The sequence below is a fragment of the Xyrauchen texanus genome, chromosome 4, assembly GCF_025860055.1.
Source record: "Xyrauchen texanus isolate HMW12.3.18 chromosome 4, RBS_HiC_50CHRs, whole genome shotgun sequence".
NCBI lineage: Eukaryota > Metazoa > Chordata > Actinopteri > Cypriniformes > Catostomidae > Xyrauchen > Xyrauchen texanus.
The window spans coordinates 1752578-1769982 of NC_068279.1; the positions used below are offsets into that span (position 1 = coordinate 1752578).

Here is a 17405-nt window from a genome sequence, read left to right on the forward strand (position 1 = left end):
CCAGCCGCACACAACAGCAACAGTCTCATCGGTCTGTGGAGATCTGGTTTCCCTGGTGATACCTGTGAGCACCATGGCAACCGCCTCCCTGAGCGGTGATGAGGGAGAGAGAGGGAACATTAGAGAGACATGAGAGGGAAAATATCTGTCTGACTTAGAAACAATTTGAGTTTCTTGTCTGAAGGTTTTCTTCAGCACATACGGATTCATCAGACTGCGCATGACGCTCTTGACCATGTTTGGACACGAACAACATGGTAAAAGTATTCTTGAAGCTGTTTTTAATACGGATGGATGCGCTCCTGTATCAGCAGATGGTGAATACAAGCGTTTATGACCTCACGGTTCACAACAGCAGCAGGACGACAAATGACGACAGCTTGAGCTCAAACTATAATGAATATTCATAGAGATTTATACGGCCAGAACTGAAAATACAAGACAAAAGATTATGTTCACATCTTTGCGTCATTGACAAACAAGGTTGCTTAAAAAAAGCTGATAAAAATGAGAAATCGAGATTAAAGCACGTGACAAGTTTATAGAAGTATATAATTGTAAATATTTGTCCAATTTGGTTTCATAATTTTTTTTTTTTAAAACATATATATATATATATAAAAATAAAACAAAATAATAATTATATATATCTAATAAAAAAAATATTAAATAATTATTTAATAATGATTAAAAACACATTTATAATATATATATATATATATATATATATATATATATATATATATATATATATATATATATATATATTATATTATTAAAATGATTAAATAATTATTAAAAACGTATTTATTAAAAAAAGAAATATTATATACATGTATATTTATATAAAATAAAATAAATATAAATTATTAAAATTATTAAATAATCTAATTATTTAATAATTATTACAAAAATAATTTATAAAATAAAATAATAATAATATATATATATATATATATACACACACAAATTAATTAGAGAAGAAAATATTATTAGTCACGTGTTGTAATCATCAGGTAAAAGGTATAAAAATACCTTGAATACATGATTTAAGGGGAATTTGTATTCAAACCATGTAAACACACACAGCATGTCATCCATTTATGTCAAACACTTCAATGAATTGAAAGATATTCTCTATCTGACACATTATGACGGTTAATTATTAAATCAAGTCATCATTAAATACAAAAGTAGATGTAAATAATGCACAAGATGCCTATTAATTAATCGCAAAAATCAATACTTACGGAGAAAGGCTCTTAAATAAAGATAATGCATTATATGATTGTCAACAAGTATAATAGAGATTCAGTGTCATCTCAATATTTCTCCATTCAAAACAATATATATATATATATATATATATATATATATATATATATATATATATATATATATTATTTATTTAACATTATGAAAGTACAACACGATCATCCATTTAGATAATGCTATTTAATTATATACGTTTTGGTTTAATTTAAATGAGCTTAACTGTCAAGACAAAGTCACAATAATGCAAAACACGCTCTTAAAAATGAGATTCATCCATTATACAGTGTTTACATAAATCAATGACCACATCTGCATTAAAAGGATCAAAGCACAGATTTGTATTAATCCTGTATTAAAGCGCCACCGTGTGGACAAACCGATGAACAACACAAACAGCCAGAAACATTTTGTTCTCTTAAAATGTTTATTATCATTAGACTCATGGTGGGACGATGAATGAGTGACAATAATTCATATTTTCCAGTGTACACCAGATCATTTCACATACACAAACAGAAACACGTGTCAGTGTCCATACGCAGTCATGCGTGTTATTTCATGTGTAGGTGCATCAAATAGACTTTAAATGATATGATGATATGGACGCATACATTAGGACAATGGTGGGTGTGATGATGCTGGTGTGTTTTGTTCTTCCTGTCAGAAATGCATCCCTCACAATACGTGTGTGTTCCTTTACCCATCCTTATAAACATGACCATGATTTTACTACATCAGCTTTGGTTTTCCTGTATTTTTACTATATAGTCGTAGTCAAATCATGGTCAATTCTGTGGTCAACATGGTTTTATTACAAATAATTGATCGGCTGACATTAGTTTTTCAATGGCAGATGCCGATACCTGTATGTAGAAAGCAGCTGATATACATACTACAATTCAACAACAGCAAATCAGATGTAAACTACATTTCTTAAAGTAAACCATCACTTATTTAAAGGGACAGTACACCCAAAAATTAAAGTTCTCTCATCATTTACTTACCCTCATGTCATTCCAGATGTGTTTGACTTTCTTTCATCTGCACAAGACAAGTTAAGATTTAGTGAATGGTGACCAGAACTTTGAAGCTCCAAAAAGCACATAAATGTAGCATATAAGTAATCCAAGCGACTCCAGTGGTTTAATCCATGTCTTCTGAAGTTGTATGACAGGTGTGGGTGTGAAACAGATCAAGTACTTTACCATAAATTCCACGCATCAGTCCATCTACACTTTCACATTCTTCTTCTTGTGTTTTTGGTGATTCACGGTCTTCATGTATATCGTCCCCAACTGTCCAGGGAGAACAATGTCTAGCAAAAATAGTTATGACTTAACTATTGATCTGTTTCTCACCCACACCTATCGTATCAGAAGACATGGATTAAACCACCGGAGTCGCTTGGATTACTTCTATGCTGCATTTATGTGCTTTTTGGAGCTTCAAAGTTCTGGTCACCATTCACTTGCATTGTAAGGACCAACAGAGATGAAACATTCTTCTAAAGATAAAATAAAGTCATGAACATCTGGGACGGCATGAGAGTGGGTGAGTAAACTCAAACTTTGACTGTCCCCTGACAAATCGATTTTGGGTAAAGGTATTGCAAAGTTTTGTGAGGAACACACAGCTACTGCGAGAGTACATAAAACTATTTCCTAAAATAAATCCCCTCCCTGTCCTCGAAGGGGCTTCGTTTGTGTTTAGAAGATCTGAGGAGTGGAAAACAACATCATACAGTCACATTATATTTAAGATTTATAAAACAGACATCCAGGAAAGCTCAATCCAGCACGGAGCACCTTAAAGCAACAGTGCTCACCTTCATGTCGTTCCAAACCCGTAGAGAATACTTCCTCCCAGCTGTCAATGCAACACCGTTCAGTCGTTGGCACCAGATCTGTGATTGTATCATTTGTTAGTAAAAAAAATGCAACTTTACAAAAAAACGAAAGACAAAAATAGAAAGCAAAATGCAAAACAAGTGTCTCTGGGTAGTTGGCAGAGCAGCAGAGGTGCATGAAAACACGGGCTGCAAAAGTTCAAGTTTTAGCTTCTCTTCCGCTGTCATCCAGATCCGCATCCGTTGGCACGCCACGTTAACGCGCTTGCACAATGCGCCATGTGCGAACTGTACGGGTGAACAAAGGAGAGAGCGCATTTGCACATTTTCCATATTTAAAAATTCTCATGCCAGCTCTCTTCCAAGTGTCCTCAAGGGAAAAACTGAGAAAGAGGAAGTTGGATGCGTTCCTGCAACAACGTTGGAGTTTGTTTGTGTCCTTTAAAGACTCCCAAAGTCCAGTGGGGCTCATCATTAGTACATCTCTATGGTTACGGCTCTCATGGGTTAGTTTATGGGTGTTCAGTTCTCTGGCTCTTGTCAGTTCAGTGGCGTTCTGTCATTTGGCTCTCTTTAAGTGTGTGTGTGTGTGTGTGTGTGTGTGTGTGTGTGTGTGTGTGTGTGTACATTGGATTAGCAGCATTTCTTCTTGCGTTTGCTGCTCTTGTTCAGTTTGACGACTTCACTCTGCTGTTGTTGTTGTTTGGCCACCGATTCTTTCCGGGCCTTCAGTACGAGCTCAGTGATGCCGTTGAACATCTATGAGACAGGACAGAACAGCACATCAGTTAAAAATAGGGTGTGCAATCTTTTCCAGAATTTTATATATATATAATAAAAATACAAAAATAATTATTTAATAATTATTAAAAAAAAAAACGTATTTATTACAAAATAAATATATATATATAAAATATTAATTATTAAATAAATATTAAACAACTTAATTAAGTATTTTTTTTTAATTATATATATATATATATATATATTTGTAATAAATACGTTTTTTTTAATAATTATTAAATAATTATTTTTGTATTTTTATTATATATATATATTTATTTATTTATTTTGTGGAAGGGACGGGACAAAAAAAAATTATCGACCAATCGTTGCATTCGGTATGAATGTAGTGATAGGACGCCCTTCCTGTCTGTCAATCCATATTTGCATACCGCCGCGCAACTTGTTCGCGCAGACAATCACACGTCATCAGCGCGGTCTCCTTGACGCTGTGCAGACAGAGCGAGCGCGAGAATTACGTTCGTTATTATTGTAATGTCGAACCTGTGAATGAAACATGAGGTAATCTGAAACCGCTGTGATCAATTCCACCAACAGGTCTCTCATCCTGGCGCTTACACTCTGCTCCGTGTGTGTGTGTGAGAGAGAGAGATAGAGGAGGCGTGGCTTTGGAGACACCTCTGAAGCGAGGGCGGGTTCTACGCTTTCAAAGCTAGCTTGCTAACTGCTAGCCTCTCTGGATTACACACCCTTGCTTTAAACCTCTTGGCCTCACAGGAAACTCAAAGCGATTCTAAAAGTGCACAGAAAATGCAATAAAACATGGTCATATTCTACGTCAATTTGTGAAGTTACTTGAAAGTAGTTGAACGGCATTCAAAAGCCGCTTTACTTCCGTAATGTGACGTAATATTGAGTGAGACAGGACTTGATTTTCTCCAGGTGGAATTCACTATATGGTGTAAAGTGTCTCTATATGACAGGAGGATGAAAAATAAGAGGTCTTGATGTCAGCAGTAAAAGTAAAGTCGTTTTAGAGGCAGAGCAAGTCATTTATTTAAGTTGACTTATTTTATGAAAAAAAAATGTATGTATGTATATATATATATATATATATATATATATATATATATATATATATATATATATATACACACACACACACACATTTAGAATAGCATGCATTGATTAATCATTCACAATAATAGGCCTGTCATGATAACTACATTTGTTCGACGATATATTGTCCCAGAAATACTTGCACAATAATATTGGTATCGCATTTTAATACCATTTTATGCCACTGATATAATGAAAATATAATAGCATAATAATAAAGTACACCCTTTCAATGAGCATGAACGTTTGATTCTTTTTTAATTTTCTCCCCAATTTGGAACGCCCAATTCCCAATGTGCTCCAAGTCTTCGTGGTGGCGTAGTGACTCGCCTCAATCCGGGTGGTGGAGGACGAATCTCAGTTGCCTCCGTGTCTGAGACCGTCAATCCGCGCATCTTATCACGTGACTTGTTGAGTGCGTTACCGTGGAGACGTAGCGCGTGTGGAGGCTTCACGCTATTCTCCGCTGCATCCACACACAACTCACCAATGACAGCAGAGCTGCATGCAAGGGGCTAGTCTGACATTGGGAACAACTTGGTGTTCAGTGTCTTGCCCAAGAACATTTCGGCATGTGGAGTCATGTGGGCCGGGATTCGAACCAACAATCCTGCGATTAGCGGCCGACCCGCTGTACCACCTGAGCCACCCCATAACTTTATTTCCATTTAGAAACCTTCACTTACATCCTCAACATTGACGTTCTCCTTGGCACTGGTCTCAAACAGTTGGATTCCCATCTGCTCCGCAAACTTCTGCGCATCGTTGGTCTCCACCACTTTAGAGCCGGGGTCATCGTTCTTGTTACCCACTGACACCAGAGCAAACCACAATTAAACCAAACACAACCACAGTAACATCTTTACAGAGCACAATAACGACACAGAAAATCAAGAAACTATCTGAATTGTTTTTTTTTGCAATTTATTTTGTATCTGTATTTTAAAGGATTCAATCTATATTTTGTTCAATTTAGTTGTAAGACATCAGTTCACTTTTCATTGACAAAGTTATTTTTTGAAACCCATTCAACTTAAATATTGTTATAATTTTTAAACAAACTACTATTATTACATTTTTTTATCATTATTATTATTAAAATACGACTGTTATTTTTTAGATTTGAATAGTTTTTATTCTCTCCCAAATTTGGAACGCCCAATTCCCAACGCGTACTTGTGGTGGCGCAGTGACTTACCTCAATCTGTGTGGCGGAGGACGAATCTCAGTTGCCTCCGCGCCTGAGACCGTCAATCCGCGCATCTTATCACGTGACTTGTTGAGCGCGTTGCCATGGAGATGTAGCGCGTGTGGAGGCTTCATGCTATTCTCCACACGCCCCACCGAGAACCACATTATAGCGACCACGAGGAGGTTACCCCATGTGACTCTACCCTCCCTAGCAACCGAACCAATTTGGTTGCTAAGGAGACCTGACTGGAGTCACTCAGCACACTCAGGACTGAACTCACGACTCCAGGTGTGATAGTCAGCGTCAATACTCGCTGAGATACCCAGACCCTCCCTAGCAACCAGACCAATTTGGTTGCCAAGGAGACCCGGCTGGAGTCACTCAGCACGCCCTGGATTCAAACTCACGACTCCAGGTGTGATAGTCAGTGTCAATACTCGCTGAGATACCCAGACCCCCCCATATATAGTAATATATCTCAATGGTGCACCTTTAACTTTCAAACCCTCACGCTTTTATTTTGACATTCTGAAGTCTCCAGGACGTCCTGTATGTGTCCGTTTGTGGGCTAGTTCACAGTAGTTTAATTCGCCTCTTATTCAACTTCTGGTGAACTGCTCCTCCGGTGCCGTTCTAAATGCATATTTAAAACTATTGAGCTTCTACATCGGAGATGTTGTTTGTGAGTAGCGCTCAAATATTGCACGTGTTTGTGCGATCATCAGTAGAGAGCAGCGCCAATCCCTATTTAGGACATTTACCATTTTTTGCACTGTGACAATATTTTCAGGAAATTCTCATTGATGTAATGGAGGGAAAACTTCAAAATAATTGTGATTTTTATTACTGTATATTACACAAAAGAGAACTTATACTCATATGTGTGAGAATCACCCCCAAAAATGAAGGATTATATTTACCTAATATCCGACAAACGTCATCACAGTTTTGATTGATTTCATGAAGCCACCGTTTGACGTTTACAAACGACTCCGCGCTGGTGACATCATACACCACTATAACGCCATGCGTGCCTCTGTAGTACCTGAAAGAGATCACATGGCAAACTCAATGACATCCAGAGGCTAAAGGTTTAATAACACACCATAAAAACACAAAAGCAGAGTTCTGATCTGAGGTCAGTGACTTCCTGCCACACACAGACATAATGCATACCTGCTTCAGGAACAAAACCTTCAAACACACCCCTCCCAAACACACACCCAGTCCCTTTATATCACGATTAAGGAGATCAAATAACTCGACAATAATACAGAAAACTCCCCGTCCAGCCAATAAACCAACAGAAGCACAATTTGCCATCGAAGTGGATTGTGGACTTGTGAGCATGTGTTGTGCACGTTTCTGTAGGTAACTAACCCCAAGTGTTTGTCCGAGGTTTCTAGACACAAACTGCATGAGATAATGGGTCACAGAACAAGAGTACACTGATTTGAAAATCACTCATTTACTAACAGCGTTACGTTTCGACTGTGTCAGCAGGTTGTTTATTGCTTCTGTCACAGAGGTGAGCCTGTTACTTTTAAATTCACTTACTCTAATAGGAGACCATCTCACTGCACTCGACGTACCAGCAAACATCATCAACAACAGACTCTGAACACGCCTGCCTTAAAGGGGAACTATTCTGCACAATTCACTTTTACATGTGTTTGTACATAAATGTGAGTCGGCAGTGTGTGTACACAAACACCCTACAGTGATAAAAGTCTCTCATATTTCTATTAATTATAAACAGTGTGTCAAAATTAACTGTTTTAGTTTCTGCTCTAAAGTGACGTCACGTTAGAACAGGCCACGCCCACGACTGGTGACAGACTCCGCCCCTATTCTCATAGCTCCTCCCCTGAGTGATGTACACACAGTCCTGGAGCAGATACAGTGAGAAGAATAATGAACATAAAGTGACGTCACGTTAGAACAGGCCACGCCCATGACTGGTGACAGACTCCGCCCTATTATCATAGCTCCTCCCCTGAGTGATGTACACACAGTCCTGGAGCAGATACAGTGAGAAGAATAATGAATATAGTGACGTCACGTTAGAACAGGCCACGCCCACGACTGGTGACAGACTCCGCCCTATTATCATAGCTCCTCCCCTGAGTGATGTACACACAGTCCTGGAGCAGATACAGTGAGAAGAAGAATGAACATAAAGTGACGTCACGTTAGAACAGGCCACGCCCACGACTGGTGATAGACTCCGCCCTATTATCATAGCTCCTCCCCTGAGTGATGTACACACAGTCCTGGAGCAGATACAGTGAGAAGAATAATGAACATAAGAGTCTTCATGAACTCCCTGCATCAGAGACACTGAAGAACAGAGGACACGTTTAGTTTTTGAAGGAAATGTGCCTCAAAACGTACAAAAATGTGTGTTTGTGCAAATCATTTTACACCAGACTGCTTTATGAATGAGTGTCAATATAAAGCTGGCTTGTTAGCTGATTCCACGGCTAATGCAGCTAAAGTTAGCATCGTCTCTGACTGTATTCAGATATACGTCTATATATTCATACATATATAACTCCAGTATTTACCCTGTGTCAGTCATATCAGTTCTGATTTGTTGTTGCTATAGTAACCGAAGCACTGTAAAGGCACAGCCCTCTTCCTGAAAGGGGGCGGGGAGCAGCAGCTCATTTGCATTTAAAGAGACACACACAATATCAGCGTGTTTTTGATTCCACCCAAAAAAGAGGCGTTTATAACATGGTATAATAAATGATCCGTGGGGTATTTACACTGAACACTGAAAACACACCAGCACAAACTGTTAGCCAACATAAGCCAACTACTTTCTCAAAGGCACAGCCTTCTTCCGAATGAGAGAGAGAGAGAGAGAGAGAGAGATGATTTTGCAGTTTTAAGCATCTCCTCTATTCACGCCCCAAAATTTAAGACTTCTTGTATGTTATTAAAGACTTTTACGGCTTTTTATGGCCTTAAATATGAAAAAGTAAATGTAAGACTCCTTAAGACTTTCTTGTCATGTGCCACTCCAAGACGTGTATATATATATATATATATATATATACACACACACACACTGCATTTTTAGCTTAACACATTCAGTCAAAAAAAAAAGTGTCATGTCAGCTTTAATTTCCCCATTACGTCATATTCAGAAAAAACAGAAATGTTCTAAACAGATGTAAATGTCCTTAACACCCTTAAGTCATATCCTCTCACTATGCCGCTCTCAGTATATTGAAACTGAATTAATGAAGTGCCTAAAGGAAGATGGCTACAGCTTGTGGTTTTCATGCTATTTAAAAGAGGAAACGAGATGTTTTAAAACCTGCCCGGTCTACATTTGCCCATCTGAGATCGCAGCAGCGTCAAGAACATCCTCATGACTGATTCTTAATTTTTACCCCACAAGCCAATTCAATGTACAGGTTTATTTCTTCAGAGATTAGCAACAGATAATGCTCCACAAGATTGCACTTTCACACACGATGACTGTTCATCAGAACAACCGGTTTAAAACTGCCACAAAGCAAACACCACCACCATGCCCGCTGTAATGCCAATGTATTGTATTACCCAATACAATGACCCAAACTGGAGCATTTGTGTACCAGTAAACAAATTATGACAGAGAAAAGGCAGCAAGAGGGTTGATGGACTGAAGTTAACTTAACCAACCAAATCAGCATTCATAACCAGAGTAGAAAAGTACAAAAAGTACTTTTGCATGCAGGAGATGATATTTTGAGCGCACAAAAAGTACTTTTGCATGCACGAGGTGATATTTTGAGCGCACAAAAAGTACTTTTGCATGTGCAAGATGATATTTTGAGAGCACAAAAAGTACTTTTGCATGCACCGGATGATATTTTGAGCGCACAAAAAGTACTTTTGCATGCGCGAGATGATATTTTGAGCGCACAAAAAGTACTTTTGCATGCACCAGATGATATTTTGAGCGCACAAAAAGTACTTTTGCATGCGCGAGATGATATTTTGAGCGCACAAAAAGTACTTTTGCATGCACCAGATGATATTTTGAGCGCACAAAAAGTACTTTTGCATGCGCCAGATGATATTTTCAGCACACAAAAAGTACTTTTGCATGCGCGAGATGATATTTTGAACGCACAAAAAGTACTTTTGCATGCACGAGATGATATTTTGAGCGCACAAAAAGTACTTTTGCATGCACGAGATGATATTTTGAGCGCACAAAAAGTACTTTTGCATGCGCCAGATGATATTTTCAGCACACAAAAAGTACTTTTGCATGCGCGAGATGATATTTTGAACGCACAAAAAGTACTTTTGCATGCACGAGATGATATTTTGAGCGCACAAAAAGTACTTTTGCATGCGCGAGATGATATTTTGAGCGCACAAAAAGTACTTTTGCATGCACAAGATGATATTTTGAGAGCACAAAAAGTACTTTTGCATGCACGAGATGATATTTTGAGCGCACAAAAAGTACTTTTGCATGCGCGAGATGATATTTTGAGCGCACAAAAAGTACTTTTGCATGCACGAGATGATATTTTGAGCGCACAAAAAGTACTTTTGCATGCACGAGATGATATTTTGAGAGCACAAAAAGTACTTTTGCATGCACGAGATGATATTTTGAGAGCACAAAAAGTACTTTTGCATGCGCGAGATGATATTTTGAGAGCACAAAAAGTACTTTTGCATGCACCAGATGATATTTTGAGCGCACAAGAAGTACTTTTGCATGCGCGAGATGATATTTTGAGCGCACAAAAAGTACATTTGCATGCACCAGATGATATTTTGAGAGCACAAAAAGTACTTTTGCATGCACCAGATGATATTTTGAGCGCACAAAAAGTACTTTTGCATGCGCGAGATGATATTTTGAGCGCACAAAAAGTACTTTTGCATGCGCGAGATGATATTTTGAGAGCACAAAAAGTACTTTTGCATGCGCCAGATGATATTTTGAGAGCACAAAAAGTACTTTTGCATGCGCCAGATGATATTTGAGCGCACAAAAAGTACTTTTGCATGCACGAGATGATATTTTGAGCGCACAAAAAGTACTTTTGCATGCGCCAGATGATATTTTCAGCACACAAAAAGTACTTTTGCATGCGCGAGATGATATTTTGAACGCACAAAAAGTACTTTTGCATGCACGAGATGATATTTTGAGCGCACAAAAAGTACTTTTGCATGCGCCAGATGATATTTTGAGCGCACAAAAAGTACTTTTGCATGCGCCAGATGATATTTTGAGCGCACAAAAAGTACTTTTGCATGCGCCAGATGATATTTTGAACGCACAAAAAGTACTTTTGCATGCACGAGATGATATTTTGAGAGCACAAAAAGTACTTTTGCACGCGCGAGATGATATTTTGAGCGCACAAAAAGTACTTTTGCACGCGCGAGATGATATTTTGAGAGCACAAAAAGTACTTTTGCACGCGCGAGATGATATTTTGAGAGCACAAAAAGTACTTTTGCATGCACCAGATGATATTTTGAGAGCACAAAAAGTACTTTTGCATGCGCCAGATGATATTTTGAGAGCACAAAAAGTACTTTTGCATGCGCCAGATGATATTTTGAGTAGCACAAAAGTACTTTTGCATGCGCCAGATGATATTTTGAGCGCACAAAAAGTACTTTTGCATGCACGAGATGATATTTTGAGCACACAAAAAGTACTTTTGCATGCACGAGATGATATTTTGAGCGCACAAAAAGTACTTTTGCATGCGCCAGATGATATTTTGAGAGCACAAAGTACTTTTGCATGCGCGAGATATTTCGAGAGCACAAAAACGTTATTCTGCACACGCAAGATGATTTGAGCGCACAAAAAGTACTTTTACATGCGCAAGATGATATTTTGAGAGCACAAATTACTTTTGCATGCACAAGATGATATTTCGAGAGCACAAAAAGTACTTTTGCATGCATGAGATGATATTTTGAGAGCACAAAAAGTACTTTTGCATGCACCAGATGATATTGAGCGCACAAAAAGTACTTTTGCATGCGCGAGATGATATTTTGAGCGCACAAAAAGTACTTTTGCATGCGCGAGATGATATTTTGAGAGCACAAAAAGTACTTTTGCATGCGCCAGATGATATTTTGAGAGCACAAAAAGTACTTTTGCATGCGCCAGATGATATTTTGAGAGCACAAAAAGTACTTTTGCATGCGCCAGATGATATTTTGAGCGCACAAAAAGTACTTTTGCATGCGCCAGATGATATTTTGAGAGCACAAAAAGTACTTTTGCATGCGCGAGATGATATTTTGAACGCACAAAAAGTACTTTTGCATGCACGAGATGATATTTTGAGCGCACAAAAAGTACTTTTGCATGCGCCAGATGATATTTTGAGCGCACAAAAAGTACTTTTGCATGCGCCAGATGATATTTTGAACGCACAAAAAGTACTTTTGCATGCACCAGATGATATTTTGAGCGCACAAAAAGTACTTTTGCATGCGCCAGATGATATTTTGAGCGCACAAAAAGTACTTTTGCATGCGCCAGATGATATTTTGAGCGCACAAAAAGTACTTTTGCATGCGCGAGATGATATTTTGAACGCACAAAAAGTACTTTTGCATGCACGAGATGATATTTTGAGAGCACAAAAAGTACTTTTGCATGCGCCAGATGATATTTTGAGAGCACAAAAAGTACTTTTGCATGCGCCAGATGATATTTTGAGCGCACAAAAAGTACTTTTGCATGCGCCAGATGATATTTTGAGCGCACAAAAAGTACTTTTGCATGCGCCAGATGATATTTTGAGAGCACAAAGTACTTTTGCATCCGCGAGATATTTCGAGAGCACAAAAACGTTATTCTGCACACGCAAGATGATTTGAGCGCACAAAAAGTACTTTTACATGCGCAAGATGATATTTTGAGAGCACAAATTACTTTTGCATGCACAAGATGATATTTCGAGAGCACAAAAAGTACTTTTGCATGCATGAGATGATATTTTGAGAGCACAAAAAGTACTTTTGCATGCACCAGATGATATTTTGAGCGCACAAAAAGTACTTTTGCATGCGCGAGATGATATTTTGAGCGCACAAAAAGTACTTTTGCATGCGCGAGATGATATTTTGAGAGCACAAAAAGTACTTTTGCATGCGCCAGATGATATTTTGAGAGCACAAAAAGTACTTTTGCATCGCCAGATGATATTTTGAGCGACAAAAAGTACTTTTGCATCGCCAGATGATATTTTGAGCGCACAAAAGTACTTTTGCATGCGCGAGATGATATTTTGAACGCACAAAAAGTACTTTTGCATGCACGAGATGATATTTTGAGCGCACAAAAGTACTTTTGCATCGCCAGATGATATTTTGAGCTACAAAAGTACTTTTGCATGCGCCAGATGATATTTTGAGCACAAAAGTACTTTTGCATGCGCGAGATGATATTTTGAACGCACAAAAAGTACTTTTGCATGCGCGAGATGATATTTTGAGAGCACAAAAAGTACTTTTGCACGCGCGAGATGATATTTTGAGAGCACAAAAAGTACTTTTGCATGCACGAGATGATATTTTGAGCACACAAAAAGTACTTTTGCATGCACGAGATGATATTTTGAGCGCACAAAAAGTACTTTTGCATGCACGAGATGATATTTTGAGCACACAAAAAGTACTTTTGCATGCACGAGATGATATTTTGAGCACACAAAAAGTACTTTTGCATGCACGAGATGATATTTTGAGCGCACAAAAGTACTTTTGCATGCACGAGATGATATTTTGAGCACAAAAAGTACTTTTGCATGCACGAGATGATATTTTGAGCACAAAAGTACTTTTGCATGCACGAGATGATATTTTGAGCACACAAAAGTACTTTTGCATGCACGAGATGATATTTTGAGCGCACAAAAGTACTTTTGCATCGCCAGATGATATTTTGAGAGCACAAAGTACTTTTGCATGCGCGAGATGATATTTTGAGCGCACAAAAGTACTTTTGCATGCACGAGATGATATTTTGAGCACAAAAAGTACTTTTGCATGCACTGAGATGATATTTTGAGCTACAAAAGTACTTTTGCATGCACGAGATGATATTTTGAGCACACAAAAAGTACTTTTGCATGCACGAGATGATATTTTGAGCGCACAAAAAGTACTTTTGCATGCACGAGATGATATTTTGAGCACACAAAAAGTACTTTTGCATGCACGAGATGATATTTTGAGCACACAAAAAGTACTTTTGCATGCACGAGATGATATTTTGAGCTACAAAAGTACTTTTGCATGCACGAGATGATATTTTGAGCAGCACAAAAGTACTTTTGCATGCACGAGATGATATTTTGAGCGCACAAAAAGTACTTTTGCATGCACGAGATGATATTTTGAGCACACAAAAAGTACTTTTGCATGCACGAGATGATATTTTGAGCGCACAAAAAGTACTTTTGCATGCGCCAGATGATATTTTGAGAGCACAAAGTACTTTTGCATGCGCGAGATATTTCGAGAGCACAAAAACGTTATTCTGCACACGCTAAGATGATTTGAGCGCACAAAAGTACTTTTACATGCGCAAGATGATATTTTGAGAGCACAAAGTACTTTTGCATGCACAAGATGATATTTCGAGAGCACAAAAAGTACTTTTGCATGCATGAGATGATATTTTGAGAGCAGAAAAAGTACTTTTGCATGCACGAGATGATATTTTGAGAGCAGAAAAACTTTATTCTGCACACGCAAGATGATTTGAACGCACAAAAAGTACTTTTGCATTCGCAAGTTGATATTTTGAGAACACAAAGTTCACGCACTGCAAAAAATGATTTTCTTGACAAGTATTTTTGTCTTGTATTCCTGTCAAATTATCTAAACTTTCTTAAAACAAGATTTATTTACTTGTCAAGCAAAATGGGATAAGATATTAAGTCTTGTTTTAAGATAAATCTGACTAAATTTAGTGAACTTTAGACTCAAAACAAGAAAAAAAATCTGCCAATGTGGTAAGCAAAATAAACTTAATTTAAAAGGAAAACAAGTTTATTTTGCTTATCCCATTGGCAGATTTTTTTTTCTTGTTTTGAGTCTAAAGTTCACTAAATTTAGTCAGATTTATCTTAAAACAAGACTTAATATCTTATCCCATTTTGCTTGACAAGTAAATAAATCTTGTTTTAAGAAAGTTTAGATAATTTGACAGGAATACAAGACAAAAATACTTGTCTAGAAAATCATTTTTTGCAGTGCGTGCTTGAACTCAGTTTTTGTAAAGCAATGTATCTTCTTGCAAAGATAAATTCATTTTGAGCAAATGAAAATCTATTTTGCGATTGGATAAAGTTTATTTTATAGTGAATTTGCTTAGAATTCTTACATTTTTCTTTCTCCTCCTAACCACTCTGCATGCAAAATACCTTTTTGCATGCTCAAAATATCTTGTGCACACGGAACATTTTTTGTGCCCTCAAAATATAATTTTGTGTGTGCAGAATTGTGGCATGAGTATAACTCCTTAAAGGTCAAGCAGCAGCTATAATACTCACGTGGAAGTGATCGTACGGAATCTCTCTTGTCCTGCTGTATCCCAAATCTGCAGCTTCACTTTCTCCCCGTTTATTTCCAAAGTCCGGATCTTGAAGTCCACACCAATCGTGGTGATGTAGCTACCTGTAACACACAAAGACATATAAAACCCCATAAATACCACCAAATGCTTCTACTGACAACACAAGTTATACATTTAAAAGCATTTTATGGGAAACCGCACAAACTTAATGTGTATTCAAAACGGCACTTGTTGACTTTCCTACCTGAAAATGTGTTATCAGCAAATCTCAGCAATAAACTGCTTTTGCCCACACCTGTGGAAATATGGACAGACAGTTATAGCTTTCCAATAAATACATGAACATTCCCAAGATCAATTAGTTCATGACTTTCTTATCATAAACGGTTTATAACGCAATATTTGTTGCATTATAAACGGGCTGGAAGACACTAGGAGTTAACATGAAATGCAATTTAATAGCAAGCTTTACAATGTATGACTAGTACAACTTAATATTAAATATTTAATCCCACATTTGATCCATCTAATTTGAGTTGTTAACCCACATACTATCACAGTCTATCTTAAATCCCAATGAACTGATAAAATTTCACATTAAAGGACAAACACACCTAAACTCTCTTGACGGGCCTTATACAGCAGTTAGCACAACAGATACAGCAAAAACAACAACACCTTAAACCTTATCAAATGAGATATATAAGGGCATTAAAGTGTCAGACTAATCAGTGTCTACATAGCATCTATATCCAATTCAAAAACCCCAGCTGGAGTTGTTGTTTTCGACGTATGAGTCGTTCTTAACGAGCTGAGGCCCGTTTCCTTCACTCATCCTCGGTGTTTCCTTACCGCTGTCCCCGATGATGAGCAGCTTGAAGAGGTAATCGTAGTCCCGCGCCATGGTCCCCGCTACGCTCGACCCCGCCGCAGAGGCTGTCCAGCAAACCCTCCACCCCTCCTCCTCTCCCCGCGGAGAGGCAGCAGTAAATGTGTTTTAACGTCTCGCAGAATTTATTTTGTGATGTTTTTGCTGTATCAGAATGTCACACACCCATCGGCATCAACAGCGGGTCAGATACTACTGCTCAACGACACCGCCGCTCAAACAAGCCCCGCCCACAGGAGCGTATGATCCTAACAGTATTGAGTTTTTACATATAAGTGGGCGTTTCTAAACTGGGTGGGCGTTTCTAAACTATCCAATGAAAGTGAGGAATCTCAGCATAGTAATCAGTGGGTGTTTATAAACCAGGATGGACGTTTCTAAACATCCAATGAAACTAGAGAATCTCAGTGTAGTAATCAGTGGGCGTTTCTAAGAAGGATGGGCGTTTCTAAACTATCCAATGAAAGTGGGGAATCTCAGTATAGTAATCAGTGGGTGTTTCTAAGAAGGATGGGCGTTTCTAAACTATCCAATGGAAGTAGGGAATCTCAGTGTAGTAATCAGTGGGTGTTTCTAAACAGGGTGGGCGTTTCTAAACATCCAATGAAACTAGAGAATCTCAGTGTAGTAATCAGTGGGCGTTTCTAAGAAGGATGGGCGTTTCTAAACTATCCAATGAAAGTGGGGAATCTCAGCATAGTAATCAGTGGGCGTTTCCAAACCAGAATGGGCATTTCTAAACATCCAATGAAACTAG

The 17405-nt window shown here is 38.0% G+C and overlaps 1 protein-coding gene across 1 annotated transcript; it reads right to left on the minus strand.

Moving 5' to 3' along the window:
- Positions 1–1690: 1690 nt before the first annotated feature.
- On the minus strand, positions 1691–16856 carry LOC127643006 (ras-related protein Rab-35-like). The gene is made up of 6 exons (XM_052125523.1): positions 16612–16856; positions 16004–16054; positions 15737–15860; positions 7097–7221; positions 5671–5795; positions 1691–3880 (listed from the first exon to the last, which is right to left on the minus strand). The coding sequence occupies exons 1-6, from the start codon at positions 16661–16663 to the stop codon at positions 3755–3757; spliced, it is 603 nt and encodes a 200-aa protein (XP_051981483.1). The 5' UTR covers positions 16664–16856; the 3' UTR covers positions 1691–3754.
- Positions 16857–17405: the final 549 nt, after the last annotated feature.

What these genes read in the sequence shown, in the direction of transcription:
- LOC127643006 (XM_052125523.1), bottom strand. Translation starts at nt 16,663, where the DNA reads ATGGCGCGGGACTACGATTACCTCTTCAAGCTGCTCATCATCGGGGAC. An exon ending in TTCCGTACGATCACTTCCAC is followed by an intron (nt 7,222 to 15,736) that starts GTGAGTATTATA and finishes GATCTCTTTCAG; the next exon opens with GTACTACAGAGGCACGCATG. An exon ending in AGAACGTCAATGTTGAGGAT is followed by an intron (nt 3,881 to 5,670) that starts GTAAGTGAAGGT and finishes CCTGTCTCATAG; the next exon opens with ATGTTCAACGGCATCACTGA.